Source organism: Bombina bombina, chromosome 12 (genome assembly GCF_027579735.1).
Source record: "Bombina bombina isolate aBomBom1 chromosome 12, aBomBom1.pri, whole genome shotgun sequence".
In the NCBI taxonomy this organism is placed as follows: domain Eukaryota; kingdom Metazoa; phylum Chordata; class Amphibia; order Anura; family Bombinatoridae; genus Bombina; species Bombina bombina.
This window is the reverse complement of record NC_069510.1, coordinates 109,557,064-109,582,286: the sequence shown is the minus strand read 5'-3', so window position 1 is coordinate 109,582,286 and position 25,223 is coordinate 109,557,064. Positions and strand designations below refer to the sequence as shown.

Sequence of the window (25,223 nt, the reverse complement as noted above, 5' to 3'; positions counted from 1 at the left end):
GCTTTTAAATACCCTATGGATAAAAAGTTGGAGGGTCTTCTAAAGAAATTGTTTATTCATCAGGGTTTCCTTTTACAACCAACGGCCTGCATTGTACCAGTTACTTCTGCAGCGGCTTTTCTGGTTTGATGCTTTAGAAGAGTCTCTTAAGATTGAGACTCCTTTGGAGGATATTTTAGACAGAATTAAGGCTCTTAAGCTGGCTAATTCTTTTATTACAGATGCCGTCTTTCAGATTGCCAAGCTGGCGGCTAAGAATGCTGGATTTGCCATTTTAGCGCGTTAGAGCGTTATGGTTAAAATCTTGGTCTGCTGATGTGTCATCTAAGTCTAAGCTTTTGGCTATCCCTTTCAAAGGGAACACCCTATTCGGGCTTGACTTGAAAGAGATCATTTCTGACATTACGGGAGGTAAGGGTCATCTCCTACCTCAGGATAGATCTGCTAAACTGAGGGGTAAACAGAATAATTTTCGTTCCTTTCGGAACTTTAAAGGAGCCCCATCTTCTTCCTCTTCTTCTGCCAAGCAGGAAGGGAATTTTGCTCAGGCCAAGCCCGTCTGGAGACCCAACCAGGCATAGAACAAGGGTAAACAACCCAAGAAGCCTGCTGCTGCTACCAAGACAGCATGAAGGGGCTGCCCCCGATCCGGGACTGGATCTAGTAGGGGGCAGACTTTCTCTCTTTGCTCAGTCATGGGTAAGGGATGTTCAGGATCCTTGGACACTGGAAATCGTGTCCTAAGGATATCTGCTGGAATTCAAAAGTTATCTCCCAAGGGGGAGGTTTCTTATTTCACGATTGCAGACCAGACAAAAAGAGAGGCGTTCTTACGTTGTGTAAAAGACCTCTCTACTATGGGAGTAATTCGTCCCGTTCCAAGACTGGAACAGGGACCGGGGTTTTACTCAAATCTTTTTGTGGTTCCCAAAAAGGGAGGGCACGTTTTGACCCATTTTAGATCTAAAGAGTCTAAACAAGTTTCTCAGAGTCCCATCCTTCAAATGGAGACTATTCGAACAATTTGGCCATTGATCCAGGAGGGTCAATATATGACTACCGTGGATGCATACCTTCATATTCCCATCCACAAGGATCATCATCAGTATCTAAGGTTTGCCTTCCTGGACAAACATTTTCAGTTCGTGGCTCTTCCCTTCGGGTTGGGCCACAGCACCCAGGATCTTCACGAAGGTTCTAGGGTCTCTTCTGGCGGTTCTCAGACCGCAGGGCATAGCAGTGGCACCTTACCTAGACGATATTCTGATTCAGGTGTCAACTTATCATCTGACGAAATTTCACACAGATACAGTGTTGTCCTTTCTGAGAACTCACGGATGGAAGGTGAACTTAGAAAAGAGTTCACTAATTCCACGGACAAGGGTTCCCTTCTTGGGAACTCTGATAGATTCTGTAGACATGAAAATATTTCTGACGGAGGTCAGAAAGTCAAAGATTCTAAATACATGCCGAGCCCTTCAGTCCAATCCTCGGCCATCTGTGGCTCAGTGTATGGAGGTAATAGGATTGATGGTGGCGGCAATGGACTTCATTCCGTTTGCTCGTTTTCATCTCAGACCACTGCAACTGTGCATGCTCGGACAGTGGAATGGGGACTATGCAAAATTTATCTCCTCCGATAAATCTGGGTCAAGAGACCAGAGACTCTCTTCTTTGGTGGTTGGCGCCAGATCATCTGTCCAAGGGACGTGTTTCCGCAGACCCTCGTGGGTGATGGTGACAACGGACGCCAGCCTACTAGGCTGGGGTGCAGTCTGGAATTCCCTGAAGACTCAGGGTGTATGGACTCAAGTGGAGTCTCTACTTCCGATCAATATTCTGGAATTGAGAGCAATATTCAATGCGCTTCAGGCATGGCCTCAGTTGGCTTCGGCCAAATTCATCAGATTCCAGTCAGACAATATTACGACTGTGGCTTACATCTATCATCAGGGGGGAACGAGGAGTTCCTTAGCGATGACAGAAGTATCCAAGATAATTCGGTGGGCGGAGACCCACTCTTGTTACCTGTCAGCAATTTACATCCCAGGAGTAGACAACTGGGAAGAGGATTATTTAAGTCACCAGGCTTTTCATCCGGGGGAGTGGGAACTCCATCCGGAGGTATTTGCCTCACTGATTCTCAGATGGGGCAGACCGGAATTGGATCTGATGGCGTCTCGACAGAATGCCAAGCTCCCAAGATACGGATCCAGGTCAAGGGATCCTCAGGCCGAACTAGTAGATGCCTTGGCAGTACCTTGGTCGTTCAACCTAGCTTATGTGTTTCCACTGTTTCTTCTCCTTCCCCGGGTGATTGCTCGGATCAAGCAGGAGAGAGCTTCAGTAATTCTAATAGCGCCTGGGTGGCCACGCAGGACTTGGTATGCAGATCTAGTGGACATGTCCTCTCTGCCTCCGTGAAAACTCCCACTGAGACAGGACCTTCTCATTCAAGGTCCTTTCCAACATCCAAATCTAATTTCTCTACAACTGACTGCTTGGAGATTGAACGCTTGATTTTATCTAAGCGGGGATTCTCTGATGCGGTCATTGATACTTTGATTCAGGCACGTAAGCCTGTCACTAGAAAGATCTATCATGAAATATGGCGTACATATCTTTTTGGTGTGAATCCAAGGGCTACTCATGGAGTAGGGTTAGGATTCCCAAGATTCTGTCTTTTCTTCATGAAGGATTGGAGAAAGGGTTATCAGCGAGTTCCTTAAATGGACAGATCTCTGCTTTGTCAATTTTACTACACAAACGTGTTCCAGACATTCAGTCTTTTTGTCAGACTTTAACCAGAATTAAGCCTGTGTTTAGACCAATTGCTCCGCCCTGGAGTTTGAATTTAGTTCTTAATGTTCTTCAGGGGTTCCGTTTGAACCTATGCATTCCATAGATATTAAGCTGTTATCTTGGAAAGTTTTGTTTTTGGTTGCTATTTCTTCTGCTCGTAGAGTTTCTGAGCTTTCAGCATTACAATGTGATTCACCTTATCTTATCTTCCATTCTGATAAGGTGGTTTTTACGTACCAAACCTGGTTTCCTTCCTAAGGTTGTTTCTAATAAGAATATTAATCAGGAAATCGTTGTTCCATCTTTATGTCCTAATCCTTCTTCTAAGAAGGAGCGTAAGTTACATAACCTGGATGTGGTCCGTGCCTTGAAGTTTTACTTGCAGGCGACTAAAGATTTCCGTCAATCATCTTCATTATTCATTGTTTATTCTGGACAGTGTAGGGGTCAGAAAGCTACGGCTACCTCTCTTTCTTTTTGGCTGAAGAGTATCATTTGTCTGGCATATGAGACTGCTGGACAGCAGCCTCCTGAAAGAATTACGGCTCATTCTACTAGGGCTTTGGCTTCCGCATGGGCTTTTAAAATGATGCTTCTGTTGAACAGATTTGCAAGGCTGCGACTTGGTCGTCTCTTCATACTTTTCCAAATTTTCCAAATTTGATACTTTTGCTTCTTCTGAGGCTGTTTTTGGGAGAAAGGTTCATCAAGCAGTGGTGCCTTCCGTTTAGGTTCCTGTCTTGTCCCTCCCTTTCATCCGTGTCCTATAGCTTTGGTATTGGTATCCCACAAGTAAGGATGAAATCCGTGGACTCGTCATACCTTTGTAAAAAAAAAGAAAATTTATGCTTACCTGATAAATTTATTTCTTTTACAATGTGACGAGTCTATGGCCCACCCTGTCATTTTTAAGACAGGTATATATTTAGTTTTATTAAACTTCAGTCACCTCTGCACCTTTAGCGTTTCCTTTCTCTTCCTAACGTCGGTCGAATGACTGGATTGGGAGGAAAGGGAGGAGCTATATATACAGCTCTGCTGTGGTGCTCTTTGCCACTTCCTGTCAGCAGGAGGATAAATCCCACAAGTAAGGATGAAATCCGTGGACTCGTCATATCGTAAAAGAAATAAATTTATCAGGTAAGCATAAATTTTCTTTTTTCAATAAGTATTTTCAACTTGCTCATATAACATGTTTTCAATATTAATGAATTGTTTATTGTCATAGGAGGTTCATAAATGATTAATTTCCCCTTTAAATTGACATGTGAATAGCAAAACTTAAAATCAGGCAAGTAGTAGTTAACTTGTTGTTTTAATTAATGTTAATTGATGTCTCTTTAAGAAGAGAACATGTTCACAGCAGCTAGATAGCAGTGATCAAGCGTGGGATACCACGCGAAACATGTCTGCAGTCTACTTGCTGTGACTCTTACTATGCTACTATGGGGGTGAGGCTCCTTTTTGTTTTTAATGTTTCCAAATAAACAGTGCTATTTTTACCTCAACATTGGTGGTGAACAGTGAGTTACTTTTCTCTGTACATACTGGATAAGCGCCTTCATCCGTGAAGCCCGGAATACCTCTGTTGTTTACAGTATAATCTATTTGGTTGGCCAACCTTAACTAATTTGCTCTTACAAGTATCTAAAAAGTATCCATATATATTGATTACTCAACGTTTGTACTCTAAAAAGAACCCCTTTTTTAAGGAGTTCACAACTTAGTTTAGATGATACTTCATACATATGAAGGAAGCAACTCTGTACTCCGCATTTGTTACAATAATACCAGCTGTGTGGCCGAAAAAGTTAGTAATGTGTTAATCAGGCAGGTTATCTTAGTGCGGTCTTGCCTTATTCAGCAGAAATCTCTGTGTCTCTGTTTGCCTAACAAGTGCACGTGTTTACATGAATCAATCTCTAACCTTTATCTTCTCTCTTCTGAATTGGATTCTTCCGATGAGTGTTTTGTTGAGTCTTCAGACCTATGAATTTGGTCCCTTTACTTCTTCTGTTTTTTTGTCGGCTCTGCATCCGTCTACAGCCCGCAAGTGTATGTGCTGGTTCTGGAGCAGTCACTATCCTTAGCGTTTGATCAGCGGTTAGCCCCAATTGCACGCCTTTTCCTAAGACTCCCTATGATTGGCTGTCTTGTGGGGGTAGGTTCCTGCTGTTTACGCTGTTCAGCTCTACGGCAATACTGGGCGAAAGTGAAATTGTCAAGCGAGGAGTTCTGCAACGCGTTTCAGCTGAGCACCTCAGCCTTTCTCAAGCATCATGCTTGAGAAAGGCTGAGATAAGGATAGTGACTGCTCCAGAACCAGCACATACACTTGCGGGCTGCAGACGGATGCAGAGCTGACAAAAAACAGAAGAAGTAAAGGGACCAAATTCATAGGTCTGAAGACTCAACAAAACACTCATCGGAAGAATCCAATTCAGAAGAGAGAAGATAAAGGTTAGAGATTGATTCATGTAAACACGTGCACTTGTTAGGCAAACAGAGACACCGAGATTGCTGCCGAATAAGGCAAGAATGCACTAAGATAACCTGCCTGATTAACACATTACTAACTTTTTCGGCCACACAGCTGGTGTTATTGTAACAAATGCGGAGTACAGAGTTGCTTCCTTCATATGTGTGAAGTATCATCTAAACTAAGTTGTGAACGCCTTAAAAAAAGGGGTTCTTTTTAGAGTACAAACGTTGAGTAATCGATATAAATGGATACTTTTTAGATACTTGTAAGAGCAAATTAGTTAAGTTTGGCCAACCAAATAGATTATACTGTACATGTTTATTTATTTCATCTTTAGAATTGTTTAGTTGTTTTAGAGAATTGCTTATGAATTTTTATCTACCCTAAAAGGAACAACACTATTTTTGATTAAGATAGATATCCATTTAAGATATATAATGATTATTTGAACCATTTAAAATATATATAAGGTACTACTTTTTAATATTTTAAAATTTTAATATATTAATTCACACACACTAGTACCTAACACTACTATATTCCTCAATTGTCCAATTTACTTTTTTACCTTTTTATCAATAAAACTATTTTAGAAGTATTTGGTGTTAAATAGTTTCCTTTCTCTAATTTGGGTATTAGCTATCAGCGCTCTTGTTTCTTCCCCCCGACTAGGACAAATGATATGTTACAGTGAAGGAGATTATAGTCCCTTGTTCTTTATTTGCTGTTTAGTAATTGTGAAGGAGAGATTATATTAAATTTCATATTGGTTCCCCAACAAAATTATACTGAATAGACACAGGACAAAGTAACACTAAGTGTAAATTAAGCCTGTGTAGAGGGAATCATTCCCTGCCAATTAGTAGCGTGGGGGGTGCTCAATATCCTGGATAAACATAAGAAAATGTAGATAGAGAAATGGATATAACAGAGCACTCAAAAAATACTGAATAAAGATAATTCAATATGTCAGTGGACTTGCAGGGTTCGGGCTTATTAATAAAACATAACTTTTATTAGTATTGGTATAAAAAGTATATATATAAGTGGTGACAAACCATTCACTCATTCATAATGTGTATAAAAACAGTTAAAATAGATAATGAATGCTGCAATGCCAGGTATAGACCGTTCTGTGTGTGTTAAATGGTAGGTCTGGCAGGGAAGCACCATAAAATGCTCACGGATTGCACATATACTGATCTACAAAAGAGGATTGACCTCGCACAATAATTAAATCTAACTAGTGCAATGCTGGAGCGGTGCTTACAACTGTCAGAGTCCCACACTGTGTCTATAGTTCAAAGTAAATATAATAATAAGTTCCCATAAATATTGAAATACCGGTCTCTGGTGTGAGCCTATTCAGGGGAAACAGCCTAGTATCAATAATGTAAGACACTTGTGTATCAATATCCATTCATTACTCATATTAGTTTAACACACACAAAGCAAGGTTCAAGCATTCATACAGAGCGCCTGATGCGCATTTCGCCACGTCCGTGGCTTTCTCAAAGGCTAACCCGTCTTGTGTCGTCCTACGAGTTAAATACTACTTAAAGCCAATCCGGGGTGAGTATTCATACACACCCCCATAATGCTGGCCAATCATTAATGACCTACCCGATTGGGTAGCAGTCCGTCACATGACTTGACTAAATTGTGACGTCGGTAGATAGGCGTGAGCTTTCACGCGAGTGTAAATACATTGTCAGTTAATATTTGCGAAAGTGCCATCAAAGGGGTATAGACTGATTTGTATATCACGCAGTTGTCATTGATGGTATTTATTTCATGTCTAGTGCAGTCACCAAACAATATAGTTAGTGCTTTTACATTTCGTTGTTTGTGATTGTAGTTCAAAGTACTTAAATTAGTCAATCCTAATACTACCATCATGTGTTAATAAAAATTTGTGGTATTCCTTGTGTTAGCCCCATAAGTGTCAGTACACACACTGTATGTATTAACCATACAAATCACAGCCATACATGTGAACAGTTCTAGTTATTTTAGTTATTAGATGTTTCCCATGTTCATATCTCGGGGATCCCTGCTACAAAAGTTTAAAAGCTGGGTAATGTTCGTCCTTCTCACAATCATACTTAGTCTATTTCAAAATTAGTTTAAGACATAAAACAAATCTGTATAAGTTAGTGAGATTCTTCAGATATACATTGGGCAGACTAGGATCTATGTATAACCAGTGTACCTAATATTTACACACAGGTTTAAACCACACTATGTTCTTGTTTTCTATTAACAATTACATGTTCCCACATCTTGCAGGATCAATGGAGTGTGTTATTTCAATTAGTAATACCAGATAAGCACATCCATATTTCAGTTCGAATATTTATGTTCCATATCGGTGTGATAAACACATAGTTAAATCCATGCTTTCATCTGGATATTTGGATTCTCTATACATGTATTTGATTGTAGTTAAGCAATTGTTGGTTCATGTTACTAGTAACGAGTATACCTAATATTGCAAGCAGGTACTAGCCACACTATATTCTAGTTTTCTATTACTAAATGAATATTCCCACATCTTGCAGGAACCATAGAATGTATTATTTCAATTAGTAATACCAGCAAACTGATACCTCATAGTTCAATAATATTATAAATCATATTGTAAGGCAGAGAGCCTAGGTGATACTATCGGTTACTACATATCTCAATGGCTGATATGCTGAGCCATTTAGTTCGAGCTATGAGTTATACAAATGTTGTTACATGATAAGCACATAGTCAAATCCATATTTTTCTTCGAATTTAATGTCCCCTGTTGGTGGGATAAATACATAGTTAAATCCATGCTTCTATCTTTTTATTTATTTTTATTTTTATTTGGATTCCCAATATGTGTATCTAGATGTAATTAAGTAGTTGTTGGTCCATGTTACTAATGGTTCAGAGATTTCGGGTACAGAAAACTCGTAATTGTAACATCTATTACATTGTTTGTGGATAATGATGCTAATTGATCCTTTTTGTTAGCTACTATAGTACACAAAAGCAGAGTCTTACTGTTAGTTTTACTTTCAAATTTTATAAAAAAGAATTATATCCATCTTGTTCATTGAGACCCACAGGTGCTAGGGTATCCAACCAAAATATCCAGCGGCATTCTACTTGGAGTAACATATTCTCAACATTTCCTGCTCTAATACCAGGTTTTATCACTAGCAGTACTGAAACTTTAAGTTCAGGTTTAGTACCATGGTTCTTCAGGTAATGTTTAGCCACTAGGGTAAGGTTTTTACCTTTCTCTTGATCTTTTACACAGTTCTTTATGCTACTTATGTGTGCACCCAGTCGCGTACGTAGTTCTCGGGTTGTTATCCCGATATACCTTTTGCCACATTTGCATAATAAGCAGTATACCACATTTTTGGTTTTGCAATTAGCAAATCCAAGCATCCGTTTTGTACTTCCAGTTCGGGTCACATATTCCCTCTCATTTGAGATATATTGACAGAAACTGCATGTTCCACATGCATATGTTCCGCATATGTACTTGTTCATTCTCCTCTTGGTAAAGTGGCTCTTAACCAACATGTTGCCTATTGTTGGCGCTCTTTTCCAGCTTGTCTTAATCCTATCACCTACGTAAGGTGATAGATCCTTATCAGATTTGAGAATACCACTGTGTTTGTTTAGAATATCAGTGATTTTATTGTGGTTATTATTAAAGGTGGTCACAAATCTAACCTCTTTATCTGCAGCTTGAACCCTCTTTTTCGGGGTTAATAATTATTCCCTAGAGGTTCTCTTTGCTCTCTGATATGCTTTCCGTATTATCCTGCGACTGTAACCTCTGTTTTTGAGTCGTATTTTCAATTCTCTTGCTCTTTCGTTAAAGACTTTAAAGTCTGTGCAGTTTCTCCTTATTCTGAGAAACTCCCCAGTGGGGATTGCATTTTTGGTTCCTCCTCTGGTATGGCAGCTGTCATACTGAAGGATTGAATTAGTCACTGTTTCCTTCCTAAAGAGGTCGGTTTTAATATAGTCATTCTCATCTCTGTAGATGTTAATGTCCAAAAATTCTACTTTGTTTCTATTTATACTGTATGTCAATTTCAGATTGATATCATTATGGTTCAAAATAGAAATAAATTCTTTAAACATCTCTGCACTTTAGTCAAGTCATGTGACGGAGTGCTACCCAATCGGGTAGGTCATTAATGATTGGCCAGCATTATAGGGGTGTGTATGAATACTCACCCCGGATTGGCTTTAAGTAGTATTTAACTCGTAGGACGACGCAAGACGGGTTAGCCTTTGAGAAAGCCACGGACGTGGCGAAATGCGCATCAGGCGCTCTGTATGAATGCTTGAACCTTGCTTTGTGTGTGTTAAACTAATATGAGTAATGAATGGATATTGATACACAAGTGTCTTATACATTATTGATACTAGGCTGTTTCCCCTGAATAGGCTCACACCAGAGACCGGTATTTCAATATTTATGGGAACTTATTATTATATTTACTTTGAACTATAGACACAGTGTGGGACTCTGACAGTTGTAAGCACCGCTCCAGCATTGCACTAGTTAGATTTAATTATTGTGCGAGGTCAATCCTCTTTTGTAGATCAGTATATGTGCAATCCGTGAGCATTTTATGGTGCTTCCCTGCCAGACCTACCCATTTAACACACACAGAACGGTCTATACCTGGCATTGCAGCATTCATTATCTATTTTAACTGTTTTTATACACATTATGAATGAGTGAATGGTTTGTCACCACTTATATATATACTTTTTATACCAATACTAATAAAAGTTATGTTTTATTAATAAGCCCGAACCCTGCAAGTCCACTGACATATTGAATTATCTTTATTCAGTATTTTTTGAGTGCTCTGTTATATCCATTTCTCTATCTACATTTTCTTTTCTTTTTTTGCTGACCTAACAGCTATATGTAGGAACATATGAGTGGAGTATTTAAGGTGACTTGATAAGCACCGCAATCCCTCAGAACGATATTGAAATTTATACATATATCTTTATACATATATCCTCTACACGGGATATTTCAGCAGCATGAGCAGATCATGAACACACTTGACGTGTGTTCACGTAACACATAGCGAACTTCCATATTTACTAATCAAATCTGAAATGAATACATCCGAATTTATTCAAATCCGAATGGAGCCGAAACAAATACATTCAAATGTATCCGAATTCGAATGTATCCGAAACGAAATTCGAAAAAATCCGAATTGGTCCGAAACTAACTGAAACAAATTTTTCCACTGCGCACATGTCTACTTTATAGCGCACCCAGTAATTTCAGTGCATAGCGCGGCTGTGCTAAACAACTCTCATGCTACTAGTTGTGAGTGTTGCGTGCAAAAAAAAGCGTGACTGGAGACCTGAAGTAAAGTGTTAGGGCTAGAATAAAAGTACATTAAAACACGTGTCAAACATGTTACCATAAACTATTACACACACAAGTGTGTGTGTGTATGTACAGTATATGTGTACATACATTTGTACACATACATAAACATTATATATACACACATGTATAGGAAGTTCATAAAAGAATGCTTAACCCCATATATATATATATATATATGTTATGGGTAAAGTCAGATATTGGGTAATTCTAGGATTACCCGGGTAAAATGGACATTACCCAAGCGGCTGTGGGTAAAGCCCATTGTAAGATCATAAATCCCCTCAGAGTGCATGCGCTTCATCGAACATATATAGGATGCACTGTAATTCCTCCATCTTCACTATCTTTTTTGCCTCCGCAAGGTTCCCCCTTGTAAACCTCATTCCCCAAGGTTCACTTGGGGTGGATGCCAGAGGATTGGCGGGGCACTCCCCTTGAACCCCCCATGCAGAGGCAAAAGAATTAGTGCAGATGGGGGAATCACAGTACATCAGGCTTTTCCCATATTCACTTGGGTATTGTCCGTTTTACCCGGGTATTAGGATTACCCACATATCTGACTTTACCTGTTATATATATATTTATATATATGGGAAGTATGTTTATGTTAAAGGCTTTTGTTTCCAGTGGTCGGACCTTTGTTTTTGACACAACATGCCATTCATTGTTTCTTAATATTTTATTATCAATAAAACTCAATAATCTTGATAACAATTCCATAATTATACACAGATATACAAGTGGGCATATAATAGCTTATAAGGATTTGCTTCCCCGTCAGACAGTCTCACAGTGTTGCAGGTGTTTATAATGTTACCATGTAGGATATCAGGACACTGATGTACGTGATTATATTAGTTATTTTCCTTAGCAAAGCGCAGCTTCCTTGTCCAGGATGTTCTATTATCTAATTTGCTTTATTCTCTTGGTATCCTTTGTTGAAAAGTATATCTAGGTAGGCTCAGGAGCAGCAGTGCACCGCTGGGAGCTAGCTTCTGTTTGGTAGCTGCACATATATGCCTCTTGTGATTGGCTATCCCATTGTGTTCATCTAGCTCCCAGTAGTGCATTGCTGCCCCTTCAACAAAGGATACCACGAGAATGAAGCAAGTTTGATAATATAAGTAGATTGAAAAGTTATTTAAAGTGATATGTTCTATCTGAATCATGAGAGAAACATTTTGGGTTACATGTCCCTTTAAACTACTTACACGATACAGTGATTTTTCCCTATAGCCAGTATTGACATTATGGGTTTATGTTAAATGAAATGTGTGAATATGTTTGGCACAAGTATATTCTGCCACAATGCTATCAAGTAAAAAATAATGTTATTTTGCACAAGTAAGTTATGGTTTAGTCCAATAACATCAAAGCACTCTTTGTATAATACGTGTTTTGTTACATTTCCATTATTTTAAAGGGACACTCAAGTCAAAATTAATCTTTCATAATTCAGACAGAGCAATAATTTTAAACAACTTTCCAATTTACTTCCATACAAAATGTGCACAGTCTTTTTATATTTACACATTTTGATTCACCAGCTCCTTCTGAGCATGTGCAAGAATTCACAGAATATACGTATATGCATTTGTGATTGGCTGATGATTGTCACATGATAAAGGGGGAGTGGAAATAGACATAACTGACATTTGTCAGAAAAAAAAAATCTACTACTCATTTGAAGTTCAGACTAAGGGGCCTATTTATGAAAGGCCTGTCGGACATGATCCGACATTGCGGATCATGTCCGACAGACCTCGCTGAATGCGGAGAGCAATACGCTCTCCGTATTCAGCATTGCACCAGCAGCTCTTGTGAACTGATGGTGCAACGTCACCCCTTGCAGATTCGCGGCCAATCGGCAGCTAGCAGGGGGGTGTCAATCAACCCGATCGTATTCGATAGGGTTGAATTGCGGCTATCTCTGTCCGCCTCCTCAGAGCAGACGGACAGGTTATGGAGCAGCGGTCTTTAGACCGTTGCTTCATAACTGGTGTTTCTGGCGAGCCACACAGAGCTTGATAAATATGCCCCTAAGGGGCCGATTTATCAAGCTCCGTATGGAGCTTGATGCAGAAGTTATGAAGCAGCGGTCTAAAGACCGCTGCTACATAACTTGTCCGCCTGCTCTGAGGCCGTGGACAGAAATCAAGCTGATCGAATACGATCGGGTTGATTTCGAATACGATCGTCAGGTTGATTGACACCCCCTGCTAGCGAATCTGCAGGGGGCTGCATTGCACCAGCTGTCGGCATTTATCAATGTGCAGTGGACATGATACGCTACATCGTATCATGTCCGCTCGCACTATGATAAATCTACCCCTAAGTGCTATTGCATTGTCTTTTTATCATGCATTTGTTGATTATGCACATCTACTGTATTTACTTGTCCTTTAAAGGATATTTTGACACACATTTCTGTTGCCTCCTATATTATATTCCACATTAGTAATCAGGCTGAGCATATTCGGTTCCATGCACACTTTATGTCTTATATTTTTCTTAAGCAAATTAACGCTGGTATTGTCTGCACAGATGACTCTGCCGATGCAACTTGTGATTGGTCACAATATAGCACCCTAATGAGTTTTAAAGAAGGAGGTCCTACGATTTTCTAAAATAGTAGCAGTTTTGGAAATTGCTACAATGGATCTAAAATTGTATTGCAGCACTTATCACTTTAAGAATTTTATTTAGGGGGATCCAACACCATTGCTGAAAGAAGTATTATTAATACAGATTGGAGCAGATATAACATACATTTATTATAATTTACCAATTGATCCATGATGTATATTTTTTAAGGCTAGTGAATATATTACAAAATAATTGTGTTCCATTTTAACCTCTTAGTTGCCGAGGGTTTGAATGTCCAAGATTCCTTTGCAGTCCAGGCATAAACATCTTACATGGCACTTAAGTCCGTCTGGCAGGCAGGAAAGAATGAATCCATTTTTTTGCCGTACAATTTTTATACAAAAGACATAGAATATTTTAGTAATATTATAAACAATATATACTGTACCAACATATATAGACACATTACTACACATATCAAAATACATTTTCTACAACTTGTAAAATAATACAAAATTAATATATACAACCATCATTAACTACTTACTACAATAACTAGCATTCTGATCCTTTATATTGTGAACTGGCCCAGTATCCTAATACCTGTTATTTTCCAAATTGCTTAGAGCACAAATTAAATTCTCTTGATTTAAAGGGACATTCCAGCCAAAATTGTAAATCCACATGGGTGCATTTCAGTTTTGAATAGAAGTATTTTTGTAATATACATGTATAATCAGAAATGTTTCTAATAAAAGCAATAGCTGTTTCAAATGTGTATTTAAGTATGCGCTGTGCACCAGCATTTTAAACACAGCACTGGCTCAGAGAGCCTAAGGTGCATGTAGTATTTGGTAATGACTCAATTTTTAAGTTGCTGACATCATACAAGCCCCACTGGTGCTCTGGACAGCTGCAGTATTTTAAATGCTGGTGCACTGAGAATATCTAGCTATGCATCGCATGCACGTGCAGAGAAAAATGTTAACACTAAAACAGTGATTTTTTTTTTTTACTAGAAGCATTTTTGCCAATACATCTATATTGTATATATGTGTTTATTCGAAGATGTAATTCATCTATGTGCATTTAAATTCTGACCGGAATATCCCTTTAATTGAAAATACAATAGAAGTAAGCTTTGAAATGGTGATCCAATATACAATATATATCTTTTTTTTTTAAATAAAGCATAAAGTTGTCATTTGAAAAGACTCAAAGGTATATAATAGTGCAATACAAAATATTGTATTGTGTTACTATTGCACAAATGACTGCCTCTAACTAAAAGGGTTAATATTTTGCAACAGCCACGATTCTTAACGGATCATCAGCAAGGCATGGCCTTTAGTTGGCAGCTATAAGAGTACCCCACTTCTGATTGGCTAATTCATATGCATGGGCGTGGTCGAGTGCGTCATATGTGGAGCTTGGGCAATGTTGGAAAACGGCGATATCCTGAAGATGCCTACAGGTGGGAAGTGGGCCAGACCTCCCAACCGGTAACAATCCTGGGGGATCTGGGATGGTTAGGAGATCTGCTAATTGGCTGTGACCTAATCAGGTGAGGCAATGCATTGCAGGATTTAAACTTTGAGGTTAAATCCTTTGTGAACCTTAAAGCAGCTTTTGAAACATACGTCAGGTCGCGAGCTACTGCTCCAACAGGAGGGTAATGGGACTCTTATATGAAATGAATATGTACATCATGGTTGCATATTAATATACATTCCTGTTACTACTTTTGATCCAAAGAAAGGGAACCAATTAAAGTGATTTCCACATACTTTACTTAAAGGGACATGAAACCCAACATTTTTCTTTCATGATTTAGATAGAATCTACAGATTTAACCAATTTTTCAATTTACTTCTATTAGCTGATTTGCTTCATTTTCGTGGTATCCTTTGTTGAAAAGCATATCTAGGTAGGCTCTGGAGCAGCAATGCACTACTGGGAGCTAGCTGTTAATTAGTGCCTTTACATATATGCATCTTGTCACTGGCTTACATGATGTGTTAAGCTAGCTCCTAGTAGTGCATTGCTGCTCCTTCAACAAAGAATACCAAGAGAATGAAGCAAAATTGATAATATAAGCAATTTGGAAAGTTGTTTTAAATTGTACACTCTATCTGAATCACAAAAGAAAAATGTTGGGGTTTCTATTTCCTGCCCCATTCAATACATTTTTATGAGTATTTTATTCATCTTGGTGCATACCTTTTTTCTTTTTAGTCAGTTCTCACATATTAGTGGGTTAATGGCTTTGTTTTGGGTGATTATGAGATTATGAAGCAATGAATACATAATTGGGTATGTTTATATAAATAATTTAATAGAATAACTTTTTGTATTTCCTTTTGTCACATCTTTATTTCACTTTTTAAGCCTTTTTGGTTTTCATATAAGGAATAATAATGTTTTATACGTTTCTTTACAAAAGCTTCCCATTATTCTGTAAAGAAATGCATAAAACATTATTATTCCTTATATCATAATTAAAAAGTGAAATAAAATAGTTGAGACTGTTGATATTATTTAAACACAGAGTGACCTAGGATTAGACGCAATAATAAAATGCTACAACAAATTACAACATATTTTTGCACTTTTATGTTATCTTCATACACAGTATTTAAACTTAAATGCTTGCGCCCTGAAGACTTTTTTCAGTTACCGGTATGGCGCCAAACACGATATTGCAATAAAGCTTGTGTTGCTGAATATTGCACTATGCAATCTTGATTTTTCTATTTTGAATCTACACCATACTTTCTCAACAATTAATTAACTCGTATTATATTTCACAATATGACACTTATTTTGATCATTTGAAACCTCAGCCAATAGATGAGCGCCATGTCATTGGTTCATTAATCAAATATGATTTCAGTAATAATAAACAAAATAGTAAATATCCACAACAGTAAAAATGTAAAGAAATAGTATTTCCAAAAGAGATGCATGGTTAAGGAATTGATTTGCATTGTGAGTATAGATGTATTGGCCATTATATTGAATACACATATGCATGATTGGATCAGTGCTTTAAAGTTTGGATTCTATAAATGAATCCCATAACAGTTTGGAATTTAGGTTCTTTTTTAATTAATTTCACCCCTTGGAGTGGTTGAAAGGGCTGTAATGCATTGCACAGCCCTCTTTAGTTTTCAAGGGGTTAACCTAGATCCAACAGGGGCAGTATTTAGAAGACCACCCTTCTGGAAATGGGATATTACTATTCGCTTCTGCCCACTCCTTGTTATCAACCAGTAGATACAATAAGATGCGGTTTTAGTTATTCCCTCCCTGAATAAATATAGTTAAAAACAAAACAAAAAAAGTAAATTTTTAAAGTCCAGATGTACGTATAGTGCAGGCTGTTTACTCCCACTGCTAATAGTATACTCTGTGCTATCAGTGGATTCAGATTATTAAATTGGGTGCTTTTTTCGCCCTAAATTGATGCTTTGGCTGTTTAGGGCAATATCATTGTCATGGGGCCTGCTGATGTAACCTGGCTCTGTCGGGGCATGTAATTGAGGGCCCTTTTTTCAGCCAGTGCCCAAGGTCCTAGTTGTCAGCCTGCAGGTGGACGCATTGATGATGTTTTTCTGCTAGAACCGTGTAGGTTCTGTTCCGAGCTGGTTTCCTGGAGCTACGCTCGGCTGCTGGTGGAGCAGGGCGTGCTGTGTGTGCTGTCCATGCTCTGGTTTGTGCTGCTATTCTCAGATCCGCCAGACGTTGTAGGAACCGGTTGCATCTTAATAGAAGAGCCTGAGGAAGGGAAAAGGTGTCATACTAGAAGGGTCTGCACGTAAAAGGGATAGAAAAAAAATCAAAACGGAATTCCCCATAAAATTATTAATGAAGCATAGTTAAAAGTTTTACAATATAATTTCATTATTGGTTTTGCCTGCTTTTACTGTACTGTAGAGTACATTTTCTTATATCACAGTGCCTCCTTGCTTCTGTGTCTGGTACTGCACCTGCCCACTATCCTTTCTACACTCTCAGTGGTAAACATACTTAACCCCTTAAGTGCAACGTTAGTTAGCATGGAGTGGTTGGAGGGGTTGAAGTTATATAAAGGTTGGTATTTTGATACTAAATAATTTTATTGAAGCAAAATGTAATTCCCTATAAAATGTTTAATGATTTATGCATAAAACATTTTACTTGACACTCCCCCCCCCCCTCGACTTGAGTGCATTCCTTGGATTTCAGAAAATATTACCTTTCTACGTGCTGCACAGTGATTGCTTGATCAGAGCAGGAGCTCATTTATATCTGTCTCTTATTGGCTACAACTAAAGGCGATAAAATAAACTTGGTCAATAGGTGTGTTGACAGGTGCTAACAAGCTTTGGGTTTTACTTTTTTAACATTTATTTTGTAAGTAGATATTTTTAGTGCAGTGATTCATTTCTGATGCGTATATGAGAACTGATTTTACTGTCACTTTTAAGTGGCTTTGATAGTGTTCTTACAGATATGTTTATTAGGTCATGTGCATGTTGACACCTACTTAGGTGAGATCTATGCGTTGTGGATATAAACGCTTGTCTTTATATAGCGACCTTGTGTTAGGTTATGCGGTAGCTCCTTGTGGGACGTGGCAGGTAAGCAGAATACTCACGTGAGCGAGTGTAGATGTACCACACAGCGGCTAACAGGAGTGCTCCCACCACAAATGCTGCAAAGGTGATGCCAATCACAGACGACATGCCCAGCTCTGAAAAATAAATTGCATTTGATATAATATGATGTTATATAAGGAGAATGCTTAGAGGTCTGAGAACATTTGGGATCTGTGTAAAATTAGCCCCCAGTGTGTGTGGGAATTTCACTTTGCTGCCTCACTTTGTGGGTATTACCTTTTGTCCCCTGTGTGTGTGAATATTGTCAGATGCTCCAAGTCTATGTTGATATTCCCATGTGTCCTTGCCAGAGTGGGTATTCTCCTGTGCCTCTGTCTGTGTGGGTATTCTCCTGTGTCTCTGTCTGTGTGGGTATTCTCTTGTGCCCCTGTCTGTGTGGGTATTCTCCTGTACCCCCTGTCTGTGTAGGTGTTACCCTGTGCCCCTGTCTGTGTGGGTATTCTCCTGTGCCTCTGTCTGTGTGGGTATTCTCCTGTGCCTCTGTCTGTGTGGGTATTCCCCTGTGCCCCCTGTCTGTGTGGGTATTCTCCTGTGCCTCTGTCTGTGTGGGTATTCTCTTGTGTCCCCTGTCTGTGTGGGTATTCTCCTGTGCCTCTGTCTGTGTGGGTATTCTCCTGTGCCCCCTGTCTGTGTAGGTATTCCCCTGTGTCCCTGTCTGTGTGGGTATTACTCTGTGCCGCTGTCTGTGTGGGTATTCTCTTGTTCCCCCTGTCTGTGTGGGTATTACCCTGTGCCCCCTGTCTGTGTGGGTATTCTCTTGTGACTCTGTCTGTGTGGGTATTCCCCTGTGCCCCCTGTCTGTGTGGGTATTCTCCTGTGCCTCTGTCTGTGTGGGTATTCTCTTGTGCCCCCTGTCTGTGTGGGTATTCTCCTGTGCCTCTGTCTGTGTGGGTATTCTCCTGTGCCCCCTGTCTGTGTAGGTATTCCCCTGTGTCCCTGTCTGTGTGGGTATTACCCTGTGCCGCTGTCTGTGTGGGTATTCTCTTGTTCCCCCTGTCTGTGTGGGTATTACCCTGTGCCTCTGTCTGTGTGGGTATTCTCTTGTGCCCCCTGTCTGTGTGGGTATTCTCCTGTGCCTCTGTCTGTGTGGGTATTCTCCTGTGCCCCCTGTCTGTGTAGGTATTCCCCTGTGTCCCTGTCTGTGTGGGTATTACCCTGTGCCCCTGTCTGTGTAGGTATTCTCTTGTTCCCCCTGTCTGTGTGGGTATTACCCTGTGCCCCTGTCTGTGTGGGTATTCTCTTGTGCCCCTGTCTGTGTGGGTATTCTCTTGTGCCCCCTGTCTGTGTGGGTATTCTCCTGTGCCCCTGTCTGTGTGGGTATTCTCCTGTTTCCCCTGTCTGTGTAGGTATTTCCCTGTGCCCCTGTCAGTGTGGTGATTACCCTGTGCCCCCTGTCTGTGTGGGTATTCTCCTGTGCCCCCTGTCTGTGTGGGTATTCTCCTGTGCCCCCTGTCTGTGTGGGTATTCTCCTGTGCCCCCTGTCTGTGTGGGTATTCTCCTGTGCCCCCTGTCTGTGTGGGTATTCTCCTGTGTCCCCTGTCTGTGTAGGTATTCCCCTGTGTCCCTGTCTGTGTAGGCATTCCCCTGTGCCCCCTGTCTGTGTAGGCATTCCCCTGTGCCCCTGTCTGTGTAGGTATTCTCCTGTGTCCCTGTCTGTGTAGGTATTCTCCTGTGTCCCTGTCTGTGTGGGTATTCTCCTGTGTCCCTGTCTGTGTGGGTATTCTCCTGTGCCCCCAGTCTGTGTGGGTATTCTCCTGTGCCCCTTGTCTGTGTGGTGATTACCCTGTGCCCCCGGTCTGTGTGGTGATTGCCCTGTGCCCCCGGTCTGTGTAGGTATTCTCCTGTGCCCCTGTCTGTGTGGTGATTTCCCTGTGCCCCCTGTCTGTGTGGGTATTCTCCTGTGTCCCCTGTCTGTGTGGTGATTTCCCTGTGCCCCCTGTCTGTGTGGGTATTCTCCTGTGTCCCCTGTCTGTGTGGGTATTCTCCTGTGCCCCCTTTCCATATGGGTATTTCTTTGTTTGTGTGTATGTATGCATGAGCAAGTATATATGTGTGTATATATTTTTTGTTTGTGTGTATGTATACACAAGCAAGTATATACAGTATGTGTGTGATACTGTATATGTTTGTGTGTATGCATATATATATGTGTGTTTTGTTTGGGTGATACTGTGTGTGTGTGTGTGTGTGTGTGTGTGTGTGTGTGTGTGTGTATGTATGCATGAGCAAGTATATGTGTGTGAATGTGTTTTTTGTTTGTGTGATACTGTATATGTTTGTGTATGTATGCATGAACAAGTGTATATGTGTGTATAGGTATAGGTTTTGTTTGTGTGATACTGTGTATGTGTATGTATGCATGAACAAGTATATACAGTATGTGTGTATGTATACATGAGCAAGTGTATATGTGTGTATGTGTTTTTTGTTTGTGTGATACGTTGTATGTGTGTGTATGTGTGCATGAACAAGTATACAGTGGGGCAAAAAAGTATTTAGTCAGCCACCAATTGTGCAAGTTCTCCAACTTAAGAAGATTAGAGAGGCCTGTAATTTTCATCATAGGTTTACCTCAACTATGAGAGACAAAATGTGGAAACAAATCCAGACAATCACATTGTCTGATTTGGAAAGAATTTATTTGCAAATTATTGTGGAAAATAAGTATTTGGTCACCTACAAACAAGCAAGATTTCTGGCTCTCACAGACCTGTATCTTCTTCTTTAAGAGACTCCTCTGTCCTTCACTCATTACCTGTATTAATGGCACCTGTTTGAACTTGTTATCAGTATAAAAGACACCTGTCCACAACCTCAAACAGTCACACTCCAAACTCCACTATGGTGAAGACCAAAGAGCTGTCGAAGGACACCAGAAACAAAATTGTAGACCTGCACCAGGCTGGGAAGACTGAATCTGCAATAGGCAAGCAGCTTGGTGTGAAGAAATCAACTGTGGGAGCAATAATTAGAAAATGGAAGACATACAAGACCACTGATAATCTCCCTCGATCTGGGGCTCCACGCAAGATCTCACCCTGTGGGGTCAAAATGATCGCAAGAACTGTGAGCAAACATCCCAGAACCACACGGGGGGACCTAGTGAATGACCTGCAGAGAGCTGGGACCAACATAACAAAGGCTACCATCAGTAACACACTACGCCGCCAGGGACTCAGATCCTGCAGTGCCAGACGTGTCCCCCTGCTTAAACCAGTACATGTCCGGGCCCGTCTGAAGTATGCTAGAGAGCATTTGGATGATCCAGAAGCGGATTGGGAGAATGTTGTATGGTCAGATGAAACCAAAGTAGAACTGTTTGGTACAAACACAACTTGTCGTGTTTGGAGGAGAGAGAATGCTGAGTTGCAACCAAAGAACACCATACCTACTGTGAAGCATGGGGGTGGCAACATCATGCTTTGGGGCTGTTTCTCTGCAAAGGGAACTGGACGACTGATCCGTGTACATGAAAGAATGAATGGGGCCATGTATCGTGAGATTTTGAGTGCAAATCTCCTTCCATCAGCAAGGGTATTGAAGATGAAACGTGGCTGGGTCTTTCAGCATGACAATGATCCCAAACACACCACCCGGGCAACGAAGGAGTGGCTTCGTAAGAAGCATTTCAAGGTCCTGGAGTGGCCTAGCCAGTCTCCAGATCTCAACCCCATAGAAAACCTTTGGAGGGAGTTGAAAGTCCGTGTTGCCCAGCGACAGCCCCAAAACATCACTGCTCTAGAGGAGATCTGCATGCAGGAATGAGCCAACATACCAGCAACAGTGTGTGACAACCTTGTGAAGACTTACAGAAAACGTTTGACCTCTGTCATTGCCAACAAAAGATATATAACAAAGTATTGAGATGAACTTTTGATCTGACCAAATACTTATTTTCCACCATAATTTGCAAATAAATTCTTTCCAAACCAGACAATGTGATTGTCTGGATTTGTTTCCACATTTTGTCGCTCATAGTTGAGGTATACCTATGATGAAAATTACAGGCCTCTCTCATCTTCTTAAGTGGGAGAACTTGCACAATTGGTGGCTGACTAAATACTTTTTTGCCCCACTGTATATGTGTGTATGTGTTTTTTGTTTGTGTGATACTGTGTATGTATGTGTGTGTATGTATGCATGAGCAAGTATATATACGTGTGTATGTGTGTGTATGTATGCATGAGCAAGTATATATACGTGTGTATGTGTGTGTATGTATGCATGAGCAAGTATATATACGTGTGTATGTGTGTTTTGTTTGTGGGATACTGTGTATGTTTGTGTGTATGTATGGATGAGCAAGTATATATGTGTGTATGTGCTTTTTGTTTGTGTGATACTGTGTATGTGTGTGTTTATATGATTTCATATGTATGTATGTATCAGCAGTCATGTGATCAGTCAGTAAATCACATACCCAGCTGGGCTGCTGTGTCCCCTCCCCCAGCCCTGTGTCCCTGACATGCACCCACATATTTCAGAGTGCTGATTACTGTCACTTCCTGTCCCTCTTGCCTATCTCTGCCATGTTTATTCTGGCTTCCGGTATTTTCCTTCCTCCTCTCGCCTCTCTCTATCCCACAGTTGCTGGGGTCACCATGCAGTCCTTCCTGAGGTCACCGCTTGCTACTGTACTCTGTGCTGTGTCTTTGACATTACTAGGGCACTGGGACAAGGAGGGGCAGTATGCAAAGGGCCCAACATACCACAGCCCAGACAGGGGACCTTAGCTGATTTGGTTTATTGAACATTCAATAGCAAACATCCATTTTGGTTTAGAACAAATTTGATCACAGCTAAAAAGAATGAGGACACAAGTCTGTAAGTGTGACTACTATGTCACTCTGTCACTATGCATATCTAATGTACAACCTAGTTTCACAACCTAGGGGTACAGGGTGACACTCAAATAATACTTCAGCCTCAGAAAAGATAAATAGTATATCACAGATAGCAAAATATGTTGTGTAAAATGTACCACTGTAATAACAGATGGTGTCATAGTGAAATGTTACATATAAGGTATTACATAATGAAATGTGCCAATAAAAAATATACCAGAACATTATAGTATGCAAGAGATTACCCAGGTTAACAGTGCCAAACAGAAGTGTGTCGTGTAACGTGTGCCATAGTAAAATAAATCAGATTCACTAAGAATATAATGCAGCTTTGTGTTGTCCTATGCACTGGGAAGTCTGATGCCCCTTATTTCCCAAATATAAACATTTGAACAATTATTTGTTTCATATATTTCTCACAACCAGAGGCCAGGGAAGGATGGAGGGGTCACGTTTGACTAAATAACCAAGGATCATCTGTAGCAAAATGAATTAATAAAATAGAGAGCATAGGCATAATTTGCTGTACACTGTCAGAAAAAATGTGCAAAAATTGTACCTTTAGGGGTACAACAGCTTGTCACTGGGGCAGTACCCTCAAAGGTACACCCACTGTACCCTTTAAGATGGGTACATATTGGTACCCTTGCAAATTGTACCTTTAAAAGGCAAATGTGTACCTTTGGTGACTAGATTGGACCTTAATGCTATGGTACCATAATGTACCCTTAAAAATGGTGCAAATCTGGCCTTTTAAGGGTACTACCCCAGTGACAACCCATTTGTACCTCATGATGGCAAATGTGTACTCAACACAGCACTTTAAAAAAATGCTGTTTCATCAAATGTGTTATACAACAATCAAATATGCATTCACCTAATGTGTACTTGTTCAGAGTAGACAGTATTACAATAGCCACACTTTAGTTTGGATAGTGTAGCCTAATAGCAGGTCCTAACACAACTACAGAGATTCCTGAAAAACCAGGCTACACAACCAATTACAAAAGGAGCTACACAAAATTAGGTTTATTTCACTCTGTACTAGACTCTAACTACACCCCATTTGACTTAGGATGACACACCACATAAATATATAGAAAACAATATAATAATAAAATATAACTAACGAAAGGAAGGGGGATTCAGGGGAGGGATAAACGATAAAACTCACAACCATACATTGAATTCTCACTCTATGCAAAATATATGCAAATTAGTCTATTCCCCCAGTACACATTTTGATGATGAACCTTCTACCAATAGATAGAGCTATGGCATGTTGCACAATGTCCATGTATGTGACTGGGGAATGGTTACAATTTTATTTTATTTTATTTTAAAAAAACATGTTCTTAAACAGCTCTTGTTTATTTTATAGAATTTAAAACAAAAATTTTCTTTGTAATTTTCTTTGTAATTTAAGTTAATATATTTGCATTATGTTTAAGAGTTATTCATATTGATGCTCTAAATATAAACATTAAAATGGTAAGTCCTTGTGTGCTATTTAGAACCAGCAAAACAGCGTCATTGAATATATGGGTTATTAAGTATTTTTTGTTGCCTTGCCCACTTCTTGCATATTACCAACAACCATTGAACATTCATTATTTTGCTGTACACTATGTATTTTGAATTCATTTTATGTGACTGCCAGTTATGTGTTCATTGAATAATTGGGGGTGCAAAAATGTTATGGACTTGCAGGGTTTGTCATCCTTAAACCACTCAGCCCCCTCAACCTTTTAGTCACACAAGTAATTGTACCTTTTTTGGGGCATTAAATGGTACAGACATGGACCCTTTGACAGTTGGAAACATATTTGTACATTATTTACCCCTAAATGGTACATATTAGTTCCTTAAGTTGTAATTATGATTCATTGAGGGTACAACCACAGCAGTTGTACCCTAAGTGTTTACAAACGTACCCCGACCGTACCCATTTTTCTGACAGTGTATCTCACATACATCCTACTGCCCTAGCCATAGATCTAGTTAGCCTAAAACAAAATATGCCCTCTTCAGTGCTTATTTAATTTTTATTTATTTTTCCTACTTTTGATGTCTTGAAATTGTGCATTTCTCTATTAGTACCTTAACATTTCTAAAGTTTTGCTGTATTTTTAATGTATATACAGCAACAGTCCAGATTTTCATAATGAACAAGAGCACATGTGAAATAATCAGCTGATGGGTGAGAGCAAATTAGTAACCATGGTTACTGATTAGTTGATTATTTCACTTGTGCTTTAGTTCAGATATCATACAAATCTGGCCTGTTGGTGTGCCCTTAGGATTGGAGTTGAAAAAACACTGGGCTATATTCCCATAACCTGATCACTTGACTCTGCTGTAAAGTGTCCCTGGAAAGGTATTTCTACAGCACTGAGGTGTGCAAGCAACCCTTGATGCATAAA

General features: G+C 39.7%; 1 protein-coding gene across 3 annotated transcripts in view; it reads right to left on the bottom strand.

Annotated features, from left to right (window-relative positions):
- Positions 1–11,373: 11,373 nt before the first annotated feature.
- The window catches only part of ENG (endoglin), a 160,624-nt gene continuing 146,774 nt past the window's right edge, over positions 11,374–25,223 (bottom strand). For all 3 annotated transcript variants that reach the window (XM_053695619.1, XM_053695617.1, XM_053695618.1), the window contains exons 14-15: positions 17,935–18,030; positions 11,374–17,072 (exon numbers count right to left, since the gene is read on the bottom strand). In XM_053695619.1, coding sequence (XP_053551594.1) covers positions 16,954–17,072; positions 17,935–18,030 — 215 coding nt within the window. In that variant the 3' untranslated portion in view covers positions 11,374–16,953. The remainder of the gene's footprint in view (positions 17,073–17,934; positions 18,031–25,223) is intronic.